We start from the raw sequence: 15,365 nt of genomic DNA on the forward strand, positions 1-15,365 counted from the left end.
ACGACCTCGATGTAGTCGAATACAAGCCCATTTCCCGCTCCTACTCCACTCTTCCGCAGTCGACGATCTCCGTGTTCAATGCCTTCCAAGATGTGTTCTCCCCTTACCGAGTGGACAGCGTCAAGCCAAAGCGACAGGGTGTAGCGATCTCAAGGGTCCCACTTCCACCTCGTCAAGATACCGCTGAACTATGGCATCTTCGCGCTTGCCACGCAGGGCCGCAAGCACTAGAACAATTGGCCTTACAAACAAAAGGCGTCCGGATCAAGGGACCGACTACTGTTCAATGCACGGCCTGCGGCACTGGCAAGGCGACAGAGATTATCTCCCGCAGGGAATCACGAAACCGGTCAAGACAGCCTTTCTACCGGATCTTCATCGACATTTTCGAGTTTCCTGCGGCATACAACACACACCGCTACGTCCTGCTTGCGACGGACGAGTTTAGCGGCATGATGTTCTCCTGGTCTTTGGCTTCGAAAGCGGAAGTCAGCACGATCATCAAGAACTTTGAAGCGCGAATCAAGCGACACACTGGTGCATCGATTTGCAAGATACGGATCGATAACGAACGAACCATCATCAACTTACCATACCAAAAACACTCCGAGTTCCAAGTTTGGGCGGCAGAGGCGGAAATAGATATTGAGCTCCCGCCGTCGCACACGAAAGAACCGACGGGCGGAGCCGAACGACCTGGTGGGATCAATCAGGAACGGATGCGCTGCATGACAGGCCGGCTTCCGCAGGAGCTTTGGCCAGAATTCTACCGCGCAGCCGTTTGGGTACACAACATTCTTCCCAGCCGCAGGAACGCTTGGATCTCGCCCAAGGAGAAAATGGATCGGTGGTTCCACCAACACTTTCGATGGTACAGACCACCAAACGTCGACTTTGATGCTACCAAAGACCTACGACCGGAATGGCACGGGATTCACGCCTACGGATGCAAAGCATATCCCCTTGACAGCCGTTACAAGGCGGGAAGAACATCAACCAATTCAAGCTTGGCCCACGAGCGCACGTCGGATACCTTGTTGGCTACCACGCCAGCAATATCTACCGTATCTGGGTCCCCAAGCTCAATCAAGTCATCTTGTCCCGGGATGTGCGATTCAACGAAGAAGAATTCTTCGACCCAGGGAAAGAAGAGCAGCTCGAAACTGAACCAGTGGTAGAGTACAGGCCAAGGCCACAGGCTCTTGAACTGCTTCCTCAGCGAGAATGGAACACAATACTGGACGAATTCCTCTATGTGTTCGATGACCACATTTTGGGTTTCAGCCCAGACGGTTCGAACTCGGGGGTGGAAGATGCAATAAGAGCTGCCACGGGAACTGCTGACGATGCGTCACAGCCTATACAGACTCTATCGCAAAGACTTCTCACACCTCCGGGCGAACCCTCAACACTTCCGACGCCGGACCCAACGCCGCAGCTGGTCAGTAGGGACGCCTCTCCAGCCTCCGGCTCCACTGACTCGGACACCCCAACGCCAGACGCCCCGTTGCAAACAGGATCGAGCTCCCCTGCACAGCGGTCTCCGGCCGCTTCAGATAATGGACCTGATGAACGTCACGGCACAGACACATCTCCCTCGCAGCCTCGAGCACTGCCTGATCTATCACGAGAAGCAGACAGACGGCCGCAGGATCACGATGCAAGTAATGCCAGTCAAAGTTCAACTGCGTCTCACGATCATAGTCCTGTCGAGATCATTCTGGACACGATCGTAGTCAAACCGCTGATAACACGCCGGCGACCCTCCTCAGACGGTCACAGCATGCACCCGGACACTCAGCCGTCAAGTGATCTACAACCCCAAGCAGCTCGCGGCGCAACGCGCACCCGCCGCAGCCAACGGGAACTCTACGGTGACCAACCGACCTGCAAGAGCAGTCGGGCACCAAAGCCAAATCGGAAGTATGGCGATGACGCCCACAGTGTTTTCGCTAGCCAGCTTCCAGCAAACCAACACCCTGAGGGATGCCTCACCACTTTCCACAGCATCTTCCTAGCTGCCGTCTCAAAGGCGGCGCGAGACCATAAACTTCATCGGGATGACCTTGTACGACTGCCGAGGCGATATCAGGATCTAAGCAAGCACCCAATGAGCGCCGAGTTTAAAGAAGCCATGAGGAGCGAACTGAGAAACCTCCTTCAACGAGGCACCTGAAGATTGATCGAGCGAGAGAAAGCTCGGGCGCCGCCTCTACCACTAAAATGGGTTTACAACTACAAGTTCGACCAGGACGGCTACCTTCAAAGATGCAAGGCTCGCATCTGTGTGCAAGTGGGGGATGTTGGTGGTCTCTCTAGCGGATTCGATGTGGTGCAGCAGATAGTCCATGGTAGGCAAGACGTCAGAAATGGACGATGTTGCTACTCCTTCATTGGCTACCGTTGCATCGTAAAATGGCTCCAGAAACTTGCACGTCTCGGCCAATGTTGCCCAATCGGAGGCAGTAAGGGCATCCTCCTGGAGTGCAGGTTCCTGCGCGCAGAATATTGTGACGGCTTGCCGAACCCTGGGCCTTAGAGCCCATTCAACCATCTTGTACCAAGAATTCCAGCGAGTATCGTTGTCGCGACGCAATTTGAGGCCATCGGTGAGGGCCGTGAACGTGTGAAGTCGCTGAGGAGTACAAGTGATGTAAACCACGATATTATGAAGCTTGCCAATCGCCCCGCGTTTTCTCCACTGCGCAACCTGATCGTCAGAAGGCCCATGATAAGGGCCCGTGGTCGGTGGTCTCTTCCCGATGAGGAATTCCATTATGGCGAGGTTAATGATGTGTCCCAGGCAACGAAGCCTGTGATGGAGAGGGTCGTAGAAGACATTGAACTCTTGTTCCAGGTCGTCAGAAACCTTGTCGATCATGGTGTTCATGTTGCTGGCATTGTCCATCATGAAGTATCCAACTTTTGATGCAATACCATATTCCCGTATGAACTCCATTACAGCCTCGGCCATGTTCTCGCCGCTGTGCTGTCCCTCCAACTCCTTTATTCTCACCACAAGGCACTGCAAGCCGTGATCTTCGGTCACAAACTGGACGGTGAAGCCTATCACGCCCAGGCAATTTGGTGACGTCCAATTGTCGGAACGATGTGTATCGACGAAACGGCATTTTGCAAGGCTCGCTTGACGGGCTCTTTTTTGACGTCGTAACCCCGCTGAAGGTCGTTCTTGATCGTGTCGGCAGATCTCGGGAGAAGGTCGTCAGCCGCCGGGAGGATGTACCGGATCAGGTCGCGGAAAGGTTCCTGTTCGACATGAGAAAACGGGAGGCTGCAAGCTACTGTATAGCGGCAGTACAACTCGCGTAGGGTGCCTTGGTCCAGCGCATCCTCTTCTGTGGTCACTTTGCGTTTCTTCGTCGGATTGGAACCGTCTCCAGCCAAAAAGGCAACGATACTCCCAAGGCGGCTCTTCGCCATTTCTCGAGTGACCTCGAGCTTGTCAGAGATCACTATGTTGTGTTCTTTTCGCAAGTGATTGGTGATAGTGGACGATCCGCCGGAGTATTTGTATCGTTTGTCCTTCTTCTTGTCGAAGCAAGGCCGGCAGTGCCACCATCTCGTGCCGTCAGGATCGACCCAAGCCCCCGGAGTGGCTCTACCTTCCTCTATCCGGCAATGGAGCCATATAGGGGACGTCTTGCGGCGAAAATGGCCGGGGGATGCTTCCACTGATGGTGCTAGAGAATGTGTGCTTGCCTGAGGGTCGGAGTCGTACGGGTGGCTGGGGTTGGTAATAGCACTACTGGCATCCGCAAGTTCCGACACCGAAGACATTGCGTAGTGAGCGGCAGCTCCGGGCGGCAGCTCCTGCGAAGACGCCTATGGAACGTGAGTCGAAGAGAACGCCGGCTCGGACCGGTTGCTGGAGGAGTTTCCGTCCTGCTGATGCTCCATGCTGAAGAGTCCATGTCCAGCAATGAACCGCACGACGACCATCGCACGGCGCTTCCCCCTCGCCCCAAAAAAGTCAAAAGCTAATGACCGCCAACGCAATCACGCCTCGCTGCAAGAAAAAGGAACCGGCCCATGTCGTTGTTGTCCCAAAAAAGCAAAAGCCAGGGGTTTAGGTCCAGCGCGGGAGCCCCGAACGCGCAAGGAACAGAACGCGACAGCCTCACACCGAAACGGCTGTCGCGTCAGATTGGCGTCGTGCGTCAGCTCGGTGGCGGCCAGGGACGGGCTTAGCCTACGGATTGCGCCGCTTTGTAAAGCGCAACCCTAGAACCCTCGCACCATACGAAAATAAATTTCGCATAATAAATCCGCACAATAATCTCGTGCAGCACTTCCCGGGAGGGGACGTGTAGGCCGTTCTCGGATGCCTTGGTTCTGGGCGTCAGTGCATATCGCTGCGGGGATCATGGCGTGCGGTTGCGCCGAAGCACCCAGGAAAAAGCGCTTTCCGGCAGCTGTCCGGGGCAAGGGAGATCCGGTCGCTATGCGCCCCCCCCCCCCCCCCCCAACCCCCCCCCCCGGCGCAGGCGGAGCGCCGGCATGCGCAGGTGCGCAACACCCCACATCCGGCAACAGACAAATAGTGTGACCGACGGTCCGGGATCATGGAACCGAACCGGCAGTCCGGTCTGCTAGATCCAAACTGGACCGCACTGTTAGTCCACGGACTAATAGTCCGAACCGCGGTTTGCACTAATAGTCCGCTTAATGGTCCGCACTATTAGGAGCCCTGCGCTGAGGAGCATATGGAAGATGCTCTCGCCGAGAGCAGCGAGGCAGCTGTTCACGGCGGTGGTCGCCCCGGCGATAGATTACGCTTCCAACGTCTGGATGCACGCACGTCGAGCGAAAGAAACTGGCTAGCTTAACAAAGCGCAGCGCATCGGTGCGCAGGCCATCATCAGAGCGTTCCGGACCGTAGCGACCGCTATGGCCGAGGCGGAAGCTAGCATTCAGACAATAGAGGAACGACACAGGCAGGCGGCGACGAGGCTTTGCGTCAACTTGCGAACCCTCCCGCAGACGCATCCGCTCGCAGCGTTGAGGAACAAAGCAAGCAGGCGGTATCTCTCACCAATGCAGGGTATTGCGTCGATGGTGGCGAGGGCTTCCACAGAACGAATAGAGATCATTCGCGAGTATGCGTTACGACCGTGGACGAAACGCATCCTAGTGTTAGGTGAGGACCGGCTAAAAGCAGACCCGTTCCAGGCACCAAATGACATACATGGTATCATCATAGCCACGGCTAGCTCGCAGAAGAACGGTAGAGTAGGTATGGGATCTGTCCGCTGCGACATAGCGAATGGCACCGCAAGCGACGTTCTCGCCACCACGTCCCGGGCTGTCGGATCTAAGAGTGAACAAAATCCATATACGGCGGAACTAGCGGCGATAGAGAAAGCGCTAAGATCCATACCACCAAACCTGCCTTCTCGAGACGTGACGATCGTGACGAGCAACCGATCAGCTATAGCGGCGATCAGGCGGCCGCGACAGCAATCCGGACAGTGCAGCATCCGTCAGATATATGACAGGACGAAGCAGCTTCAAAAGACCGGGTGCGCTGTTAGGCTCCTGTGGGTGTCGGCTAAGGAAGACAAAGGTGGACTGAGGCCACTGGCGAAAGCCGCGGCGCGGCGCGCCACGGAGCGGGAATCTGTCGTGGAGTCGCCGCCGTACCAGGCGAGGTCAACAACGCTTCGGCTGGCGCGCGCCCAGGGACGACGGCGCGAACACCTTCTCAAGATCGGTGCAACGGAGTCCGACATGTGCGACTGTAGACAAGCAACAGAGACAGTAGAACATTTTCTGTTTCGGTGCAAGAAATAGACAGAACAGCGGGAAATTCTTTTGACGTGCTCACGAACAAGGATTGGTAACCTTTCATTCTTTCTAGGAGGAAAAGCCGCGTCGGATGACGACAAATGGGAGCCGGATATGCGCGCCGTGCGGGCAACGATCAGGTTTGCAAGTGCGACGGAAAGGCTTCGGAACAGCGGGCCCACGCAGGGCGCCAATCGCGATGCTAACACGCGACTTTAACATGCAACTATACTAACAAAACAGCCTCGACATTGGCAGACCGCGCTTCAGTTGCTGAGAATAGGATGCTGAACACTTGGAGAACCTGGCCTTCAAGCAGGCCTGTCATGGGATCAAGCGACGAGGTTGGCTTACAAGCGTGCGACGATTTTATCTGTGGGGCTTGGGGTGTCACGTACTAAACGAACCAGACTGTCAAGTAGGTAGTGTTGAGGCCCTGTCGGGGCTTCCCTCCGGGCGTAATAAATCCATGCCATGCCATGCCATGCCGTAGCAGGACTGCCCGATTTGGAAGTTCAGCCACACGGCGTCCGTAACGCGGCCTCCGTAGCAAAGTGGTTCGGCCTGTCTAGCAATTGCCAAATCAATATGTAATTGAAACACATCCATGTTGTAATATAACGTGACTGAGTTCATACAACTAACTGAAATGGTTGACTATATAATCTATAAGAATACAGAATAATTGATTGTTGGATGTTCTTTGAGCCTTGCCATATAGCATTCGCGTCAGCTTTATAACAGACTCACCGGACGTGTTGTCGCGGCTAGGTTGGCGGCCAATACGAGAGTTCCCCTTTACGGTGTTTCTGTTTCAACTTGTGCCTTCCTTATCATGTCCAGAAATGCCACCAGCGTTTTCTCGCTTTCGCTTAGGGTGTGAAATATCTCGGCAAACAAAGGAACACCGCACTCATCATGCTCCCCATGGTCCTCGGATGCGATTCGTTTCTTCAGATGAAAACCAAACTTGGGCTTCACGCAATTGTCTTGGGACCGTGCGGAGCGTAGCTGACAAAGCTCCAGCGATTTGCAGTCGTCGTCGCAGCTGCCTTCCTGCCAACCTCGGCTTTTGCGCGACATGTACTGACGAAACAGGCCTGAATCGAGCCTGAAAGATTCCGTAACGTTGTGCCAGAAGGCAGGCGTCAATACCGCAGAGGGATCTGTCACTGGTGGCGTGATTGCCTTCCCGTAAGCCTCCTTGGCGGAATACAACTTGGACCACGTCGGACCTTGTTGGAAAGAAGCGTCGGCCATGTCAGCAATATATGTCGTTGCATCCAAAACACCGAATGTATCGGGATCGACATCGTAGACACGGAATGAAGGCATTCCAGACGTCGGGGTTAGCGACGGCGCGATATACGAAGTCATGAAGGCGTTGGAGGCAGACCGGGAGGAGTAGTCAGTGTAGCTGATTTCGAAGTGGTCGACGTGGGTGTGGCCAAAGAACATAGCGGCTATCGTAGACGAGTATCGTTTGAACACCTGATCGAGATAGTTGGACCAGTCCTGAAGGGCGTCCTTGAACCCGATTGGCAAGTGTCCAATGATGTAGACATTCTCTCCAGCCCGCTCAGCATCTTCAAGCTCCTTGACCAGCCACTCGATCTGCAGGTTAGGATCTTTGACGTCAATGTTTTCATACATCCAGAAGTTATGCCGGTCGTACAAATTTGTGTTGAGTGAGATGATGCGCAGATTACCTCCAAGGAATTTGGTAGAGTATGCGCCGATCCGTGCTGCATTTCTCGCCGCGGCCTCGTCAATCCATTGGGACCAGTTTTCCGCCAAGATCTTATAGGCCCAGGTGCTCTGGGATCCGGGCTGAAAAGCATTGGCGGGATGCATCTCATGGTTACCAGCAGTGCCGTAGACCATTTTCAGCGTATGGTTCATTGTACCATAAGCTTGTTCAACTCGAAGCAAGTCAGTATTGATGGACTCGAAATTTCTAAAGACACTCATCTTGAACTTACTTGAATTCTCGACATAAGGTCTGCTGGTGTTCCATATGGCGTGGTCGACGACGTCTCCAGTAAAGATGGCGAAAGCCGCGTCGGGAACAAGTTCTTTGATTGCATTGAACATGCTCTCTTCCAGGCTAATAGGCGTGTCGCAGTTATGGTCGCCGTAAGGTCCAGCCGGAGAACGGTTCTCACGGGACTGATCATCACTCCTACAATGTTTGCTTAGTAGTAGAGCGGAGCATGATGGTGATTACATCCCATACCTGCAGCAGATAAGCTTGTCACATTTTGTGCTGGAGCCTGGAACATATAGCGGATCGATGTGTATGTCGGAGTAGTGGACAACTCTGAGCGGCTTCTTCCCGCCGCTTGGCTTGGGTCGCCCCCGGGCTGGTTTCGTCGATGGGAACGGAACAGTCCAAGGCACAACATCGGGATACTCGCAGAGTCCGAGAAAAGTCGCACAAAATGACTGGGAAGCTCTAGAGCCGATCTTCATTTTTCGAAAAACGTCCGCAATGATCGGCCCTTCGAGAGCAAAACTGCCGTCGCACATCTCGCTGTTCTGGGCGCGCTCGGCAGTTAGGAGGAGGCCTTGCTGCACGATTCGAGGAAAAGAACAAACCTTGACGAGTTTACACAAACTTTGCAGCACCTTGATGAATGGACCATCACCCACAAAGGCGAGTGCTTTGACGGGCACGAGTATGTCCTAACCAAATGTATCGTGTAAGTCGCGCGACAAGTAGTTCGTTCGGCTTGACTCACGAAGCGCACCAGAACGACTCACCTGGCAAGCAGCGCACGAGGCAGTGGTTTTGAGTTTATCCCATATATCTCGAACGAATCCCTCAGACTCATATTGTTCGACGGCAGTGTGGTTTGCTGGTAAAGTCGAGTTGAGATGCGGGACGGACGCGTTGCACACGCCGAGCAGGCTGATGGCCATAAACCGGCCGAGTACCCTTAAACGCATAGTTAGATGGGTGAAAAAAAAAAACCTCCGTATATGGCTATGGAGCATGTTACAGCATGGAAACAAACGTGCTCGCAAATCGACCATGGGTAGTTATATGGAAAGTGACAGGTACAGAGCCATGCCACGCAGGAGATCATCTCAACATCCGCGGGCCAGCTGGATTGACTCCACTGGGCCCACATAACATAGGCCAGAATCTTGTGTGCTGCGAGTCGCGTCTTATTTCTCTGAAGGACAGCCGCTGCTTGACGTACGGGAGGCGCAAAGTGGGCCACGTGCGCTCGGCCGGGCCTCCTGTTGTATTTTCCTACCCAATCAGCCCAAGTCTAAATACCCACCTCGACCGACTCTTCAATATAAGTGCTGACAGTATTGCACAGGTCACGGGAGGATACAGCGACCAGTGGTGCTAATCCCGTCCAGTCTTAATCAGCCGTTACCTTGTTTCTTCTACTCCCCTGAATATCATATCATCGAGAAGATTTTTTGGAGTGTTGCTATGACGGGGTGGAGGGATTCCTTCTGAGACACTGTTCGAAAAAAGGTCATCGGCGAATCGACACTTACCCACAGACTCTTGCAATGGCGGAGTGGCCGCCAGTCTCCACCCTCCGGTTCGGGTCCACGCGCTCTAGCCTTGCAATTACACCTAGAGACGCTAATTCATTGGCAACGAACTTCTGACGGAGTCCGAGCAGTGATAACGGATCTCACGTTCTTGCGAGCTCGGACGTTAACCGACTCGTCCGACGAACAACAGGTTACTCATATGCGCGGTATTATTGAGTCAGTTTTGCTGAATCTAGTTTCAAGCCCATCAGTAGTACTCAGTTGTGGCGTGATAAGGTTGCAAGCGGAGCGGGAGATCACCCGGAGTGTGAGTGAGCCATGTGAGCCATGTTGCGAGGGCTCACAACTCCAAAGCCACGCTCATCGGTGAGCCCTGGTGAGTGATCAGGCGATGGGACTCACGGGGGTTGCCGTGAGCCGCCTCAGTAGCTACGCATCCCCAAAATCTCCTCTTTAGCATAGGCACCTAGCAGCTATCAACACAATCATTTGGTCAACCGCTCATTGCCACCTCGTTTCATCTGCTGACATACACTCGACCCGGTTTCTTTCTCCCTCAGAGACAACTCAGTCATTACATAGATAGTGTATACAATTTACAGAAGGCAATTGATAGGCAGGCCGAACCACTTTACTACGGAGGCTGTCTTCCGGGGGCCGTGTGGCTGACCTTCTACATCGAGCAGTCGACCATTCCATCCGGCGCTCAAGCCACACTCATGATTCCCGACGTGGTAGTGGGCTCCCGCATCGATAACCTGGGTTCGGACTGTGAAGAAACACGACGGGGACAGATCGAGTTGGATTGGTTCAACTTGGTTTTCAAACGAAACGCCCGTAGTTTGTCGCCAATACTCTATCATCTACTGTGAATACTATGACTTCACATGGATACAATCCTTGCGGTTCTCTTCGCCACCAGAACCCAACGGGGCCAGTGTCACTGAAACGACTGCCTGTTTATGTGAGCTTCGCCGTCTGCGCTTCAGCCGAGCCTCCTGCTTCTCTTCATCGGAGATCGTCTCCCATTCTGACCGCTGCCTCCGTAGGCTAGGTTGCCTCCTGCAGCCGGATTGTCTCACGCCGTTTTGCTTACCCGACCCCAGTATCGCTGACTTGTTAGAGAGCTTCCTGCTTGCCCCGGGTTTTCCAACTGCTGCTCGACTACGGGTCGATGGCTGGACGTTCATACTCTCGGGGACAGGTTGTGCCGCATTCTTCGGTCGTCCGCGGAGAGATGCTGCGATCTTGGGGTCGAGAATTCGGCAGTAGGGATTGTGCGAAGGTGGCTCCCGGAGGTGCCACCGAGGGTGGACGTCCCATTTTGTCAAGGGCGTGCCCGCTTCTAATTTGTTGTAGACTGTATGGCAGCAAGGAATCCCCAGCTGCCACGAGACGGAACAAGCCTCGTTGCAATCCCCGATCGGCTCCGGCCAAGGAAGTGCCCTGCTTGGTATCGATCTTAAGGCGAGACGATGTTCTTTGGTAACAAGCTTGAGTCCCGGCTCATTCATCACAGAGCGCAGCTCCCCTAGATACTCGGAGCCGGGCCCGGAATACGCTCGAGAGGTTAGCACCTCATCTTGCGAACAGGCATCGACGAAGTCTCGTTCCTAGTCGCTCAGCAGGGCTTCAATTGCCTCCACAAGCGAGTACAAATGGCTCATTCCATTGAGCAGGTAGCTCTTGACATTGTTGTTGCTGGCCTCGGTGCCAGAGGTCACACGAACCCCGAAATTGCGGTACTTCTTGATGAAGCATTGTGCCCACTGCGCTCGTATGGGCAAGTATGTCTTGTACAGGTACATAAGGATGGCCTGCTGGTCATTAAACACGTCGCATAAGCGAGCCCAGGCCTTTTTATGCTCTTGTTTTGTTTCTGTAAATGCCACGAACTTCCACAGTTCGAGGACACCACGGGAGTTGTGGGGCACAGGCGTGTCGACGTTGTTCTGGCCCGGCGCGCCCTCTTGTCTCTCGGCGACGAGAACGGCTTCCATGTCTCTCGAAGAGAGCTTTGCGTTCGGGTCGCCATCTTCGTCGCTTTCTAGACCACCATCTTCGCTCTTCCACTTCCGTTTGGCATTAAGGAGAACGTTTGCGTTGACATGTTGAATGTATATCTGTTGCTGACTGTCGGGATACTGGCTTTCCAGTGCTGCCTTCATCTGCTGGTCGTAGTCGGTGACCACGACGTTAGGTAATGGGATCGTATGTCGGTCATTTAATTCTCTGACCGCCTCTGCGAGGAATTGGAACCCTTCGCGTCTCTCGTTATCTATCAACCCGAAAGCGGCGTTGTAGACAGATTTTAGGCAAGTCTGTCCCGTAACCTGGAAGAGCGGTAGCTTGAAGCGGTTTGTATTGTATGTGTTATCGAAGCTCATTATTTCTGGATAGCGCTTCCACATTCGGAGACAATATGGGAAGGTCCAAACCAGGCCAAGAAGGCGGTCGGGCTCTGCCACCGACCACCTGGCGACGTATGGAACCCCCCTCGCATCAAACTGCTTTATCAAGGCGGCTGTTGGACTCAATCTGCCGAGTTTTTCGCGGCGCAAGAGCGCTCGGGCGTTGTATATGTCCTGTCTGGTGAAGTGTGTTCCGTGATGCTTTTCTTGAACGATACCACGGACATCGCGCGCCCTTATACCGACTCGTCGGCTCGTTGCTTTAATTGTTGCCTTGACAGAGTCGGTAAGTCTCCGGTGGACTGTATGTGCCGAGAGGCTCATGGTACGGTCGTGGTTATGCTGTATATACTGAGGATCGGCAAACGCCCGCAGGGTCCACCTGTAGTCGTTTCGTCTGAGGGATTTGGCAATGACCTTCCACTTATAACCACACTTGCGCGATCGCCTTTGGCGGAGACCTGCGCCTCTTGCCATACAAGGCTCGCCGTATCGGTCACACTGAAACACATATCTTGTTTTCCTGTCTTGGCTGCCTGAGCCATTGCGTCTGAAAACGCCAAATCCACTCTCCTTCGCAAATTCGTTGACGCGCGATTGAAGAACATCAACCGAGACCGCGGCAGGGCCAGGGATCGGCGGGTTGGAGATAGGGATCGAGGTGTCTTGACTACTAGACACTGTGTCCGATAGACCGTTCCACTCCTCGTATCCCTCTTGATCTCAGCTTGCCGGTCGCGGCGAAGGTGATGTTGGTAAGACTGACTGTGATGATGGGCCCCGGGCGCTTGGAGCAGCTTGTCGCGCAGTAGTTGTCGTGCAATGCTGAGCCAATTCGCGAGCTAGTATATTGTCGATCTTTGCCTGCTCTTGGGCGAAATCCAACGCTGACCGAAAACAGATAGTGCTTCGTATGTGCCGCCCGTCGTCATCCGAATTTGCGCGCTCGCGCAGGCGCGCTCTCTCGAGCTTGTCGGGTCCTGGAACGGCCGGGGTGAAAAGCCGCCGAGAACCGCCACCGCGGAACCAGTCATCTAAGAAGATCCGTGACGGGCGCAATTCCCAATAGGGCTCGTCGATTCCGCGGTTGCCATGCGGTTTGGGAACGCTGGTAAAATAGCTCTCCGGTCATGTTGCAAATAGATTGTACAGGGCGTTGTCGTCGCCGTCGCCGTAGTGAGGCTCGGGGTCAAACAAAGCACCGGGGGAGGGTGCCGTGTTTGTCGTATCGCTGCTGCTGCGGTCTCTGTAACGGGCTGTCTGCTATGAGAGGGCCCTTACTTCACTGGCGACAGCGAATTTAATTGCTACGATACTACAGCAACGGCCATGAGGTTGGAGCCCGTGGTGTTTTGCCGATTTATACGGATGGCTGGGAAAAGGCACAGGAACGATGACCAGCCATCTGTTGGAAGGGGCAGATGCCTGGTAGTGACAATGGAATGTTCGACTGCTCGATTTGGAAGGTCAGCCACACGGCCCCCGGAAGACGGCCTCCGTAGTAAAGTGGTTCGGCCTGCCTATCAATTGCCTTACAGAAAGGCTACTTAGGATTGCAAGTGAATACATCCCCGTCTTTAAAAGGCAATTGATTGGGGGGCCTAACCACTTTACTACGGGGGCCGTCTTAGGGGGGCCGTGTGGCTGACCCTCCAAATCTGGTAGTTCAACATTCCATATATTGTCTTCAGCCACACAATGGCTTCTCGGGCAAGGGTTCTGTCCGGATCTTGTATCTCAGAATTCTATAGCATTACGGTAGGCGAGGAGAAAGTCACACGATGAAAGGCTTGCTGCAGAGAAGCCCCTAGTTCTTGCATCTATCCACAAATAGATTCGGACTAAGATCAAGCCGCTCATGCACCTAGAACGGCACTTGCTTCCGGCCATTGGCGGCCCTTAGGGTCCAGATCAGTCGTCCTTTCTCTACCCGAACTATGTCCGCACATGGATACAGTCCCCGCGCCTTTCTTTGCTACCAGAACCTGATGGAACGGAGGGCGATGGAATGGCAGGCTGTCCAGGGGAGCTTTGCCGTCTCCGCTTTAGTCGAGCTTCCCGCTTCTCTTCATCAGAAATCGTCTCCCATTCTGACCGCCGCCTCCGTATGCTGGCTTGCCTCCTGCAACCGGCTTGGCGCACACCTGTCTGCTTACCGGGTCCAAGGATAGCTGACTTGCGAGAGGGCTTCCTGTCTGACCCAGTCTTGCCCACTGCTGCCCGACTACGGCTGGCGAGCCGAACTTGCATGCTCTCAGGAACGGGCTGCGTTGCATTCTTCGGCCGGCCTCGGAGACATGCTGCGATCTTAGGGTCGAGAATTCGGCGGTAGGGATTGTGCGAAGTTGGCTCCCTAAGGTGCCATCGAGGGTGAACGTCCCATTTCGTCATGTGCAAGCCCGCTTCTAGTTTGTTGTAGATTGTATGGCAGTAAGGAATCCCGAGCTGCCACGAAACGGAACAATCCTCGTTGCAATCCCCAATCGGCTCTGGCCAAGGACGTGATCTGCTTGGTATTGATCTCAAAGCGCGACGATGTTCTTTGGTAACAAGCTCGAGTCCTAGCTCAGACATGACCGTACGAAGCTCCCCCAGATACTCTGAACCGGGGCCAGAATATGTGCGAGAGGTCAGTACCTCGTCCTGGGAACAGGCATCTATGAAGTCCCGCTCTTGATCATTCAGCATAGCTTCAATAGCCTCAACAAGTGAGTATAGATGGCTCATCCCATTGAGCAGGTAACTCTTGACATTGTTGTTGCTGGCCTCGGTGCCAGAGGTGACCCGAATCCCGAAATTGCGGTACTTTTTGATGAAGCATTGTGCCCACTGCGCTCGTATGGGCAGATATGTCTTGTAGAGGTACATAAGTATAGCCTGCTGGTCGTTGAACTCGTCGCATAAACGCACCCAAGCCTTCTCGTGCTCTTCCTTTGTTTCTGCAAATGCCACAAACTTCCAAAGTTCGAGGACACCGCGGTAGTTGTGAGGTATAGGCGCAGCGAGGTTGCTCTGGTTTGGTGGGCTCTCCTGTCTCTCCACGGCCAGCACGGCGTCCATATCCCTCGAAGACAGCCTTGCGTTCGGGCTGCCATCCCCCTCGCTTTCTGCATCTTCGTTTTCGCTCTTCCATTTCCGTTTGGCATTGAGAAGAACGTTTGCGTTGATATGCTGAATACATATCTGTTGTTGACTGTCGGGATACTGGCTTTCCAGTGCCGCCTTCATCTGCTGATCGTAGTCCGTGATAACAACATTGGGTAGCGGGATCTTATGCCTTTCATTCAATTCTCTGATCGCTTCGGCGAGGAATTGGAACCCTTCACGCCTCTCGTTGTCGATCAAACTAAACGCGGCGTTGTACATAGACCTCAGGCAAGTTTGCCCCGTGATCTGGAATAGCGGTAGCTTGAAGCGATTTGTGTTGTATGTGTTGTCGAAGCTCATTGCTTCCGGAAAACGCTTCCACATTCGGAGACAATATGGGAAGGTCCATAGTAGACCAATAAGGCGGTCGGACTCCGTCGCCGACCACTTGATAATGTATGGAACGCCCCTCTCATCAAACATCTTGATCAAGGCGGCTGTCGGAGACAGTCCACCTAGCTTCCCGCGACGCAAGAGCGC

At 54.0% G+C, this 15,365-nt stretch overlaps 4 protein-coding genes across 4 annotated transcripts; 1 reads left to right on the top strand and 3 right to left on the bottom strand.

The window, feature by feature from the left end:
- Window positions 1-1,783: 1,783 nt before the first annotated feature.
- On the top strand, window positions 1,784-2,176 carry JDV02_003082 (uncharacterized protein; the record flags this gene model as incomplete). Its single annotated transcript, XM_047984173.1, has 1 exon — window positions 1,784-2,176. One exon carries the CDS (start codon window positions 1,784-1,786, stop codon window positions 2,174-2,176), a length of 393 nt encoding a protein of 130 aa, XP_047840146.1.
- Window positions 2,177-3,069: 893 nt separating this feature from the next.
- On the bottom strand, window positions 3,070-3,798 carry JDV02_003083 (uncharacterized protein; the record flags this gene model as incomplete). Its single annotated transcript, XM_047984174.1, has 1 exon — window positions 3,070-3,798. One exon carries the CDS (start codon window positions 3,796-3,798, stop codon window positions 3,070-3,072), a length of 729 nt encoding a protein of 242 aa, XP_047840147.1.
- Window positions 3,799-6,408: 2,610 nt separating this feature from the next.
- JDV02_003084 (Sphingomyelin phosphodiesterase) lies at window positions 6,409-9,394 on the bottom strand. The gene is made up of 5 exons (XM_047984175.1): window positions 8,569-9,394; window positions 8,404-8,490; window positions 8,042-8,343; window positions 7,788-7,987; window positions 6,409-7,727 (listed from the first exon to the last, which is right to left on the bottom strand). The coding sequence occupies exons 1-5, from the start codon at window positions 8,839-8,841 to the stop codon at window positions 6,604-6,606; spliced, it is 1,986 nt and encodes a 661-aa protein (XP_047840148.1). The 5' UTR covers window positions 8,842-9,394; the 3' UTR covers window positions 6,409-6,603.
- Window positions 9,395-10,163: 769 nt separating this feature from the next.
- JDV02_010847 (uncharacterized protein) lies at window positions 10,164-13,049 on the bottom strand. The gene has a single exon (XM_047992585.1). It carries the CDS (start codon window positions 12,213-12,215, stop codon window positions 10,941-10,943), a length of 1,275 nt encoding a protein of 424 aa, XP_047840149.1. The 5' UTR covers window positions 12,216-13,049; the 3' UTR covers window positions 10,164-10,940.
- Window positions 13,050-15,365: the final 2,316 nt, after the last annotated feature.

Source organism: Purpureocillium takamizusanense, chromosome 2 (assembly GCF_022605165.1).
Source record: "Purpureocillium takamizusanense chromosome 2, complete sequence".
Classification (NCBI taxonomy): Eukaryota; Fungi; Ascomycota; class Sordariomycetes; order Hypocreales; family Ophiocordycipitaceae; genus Purpureocillium; species Purpureocillium takamizusanense.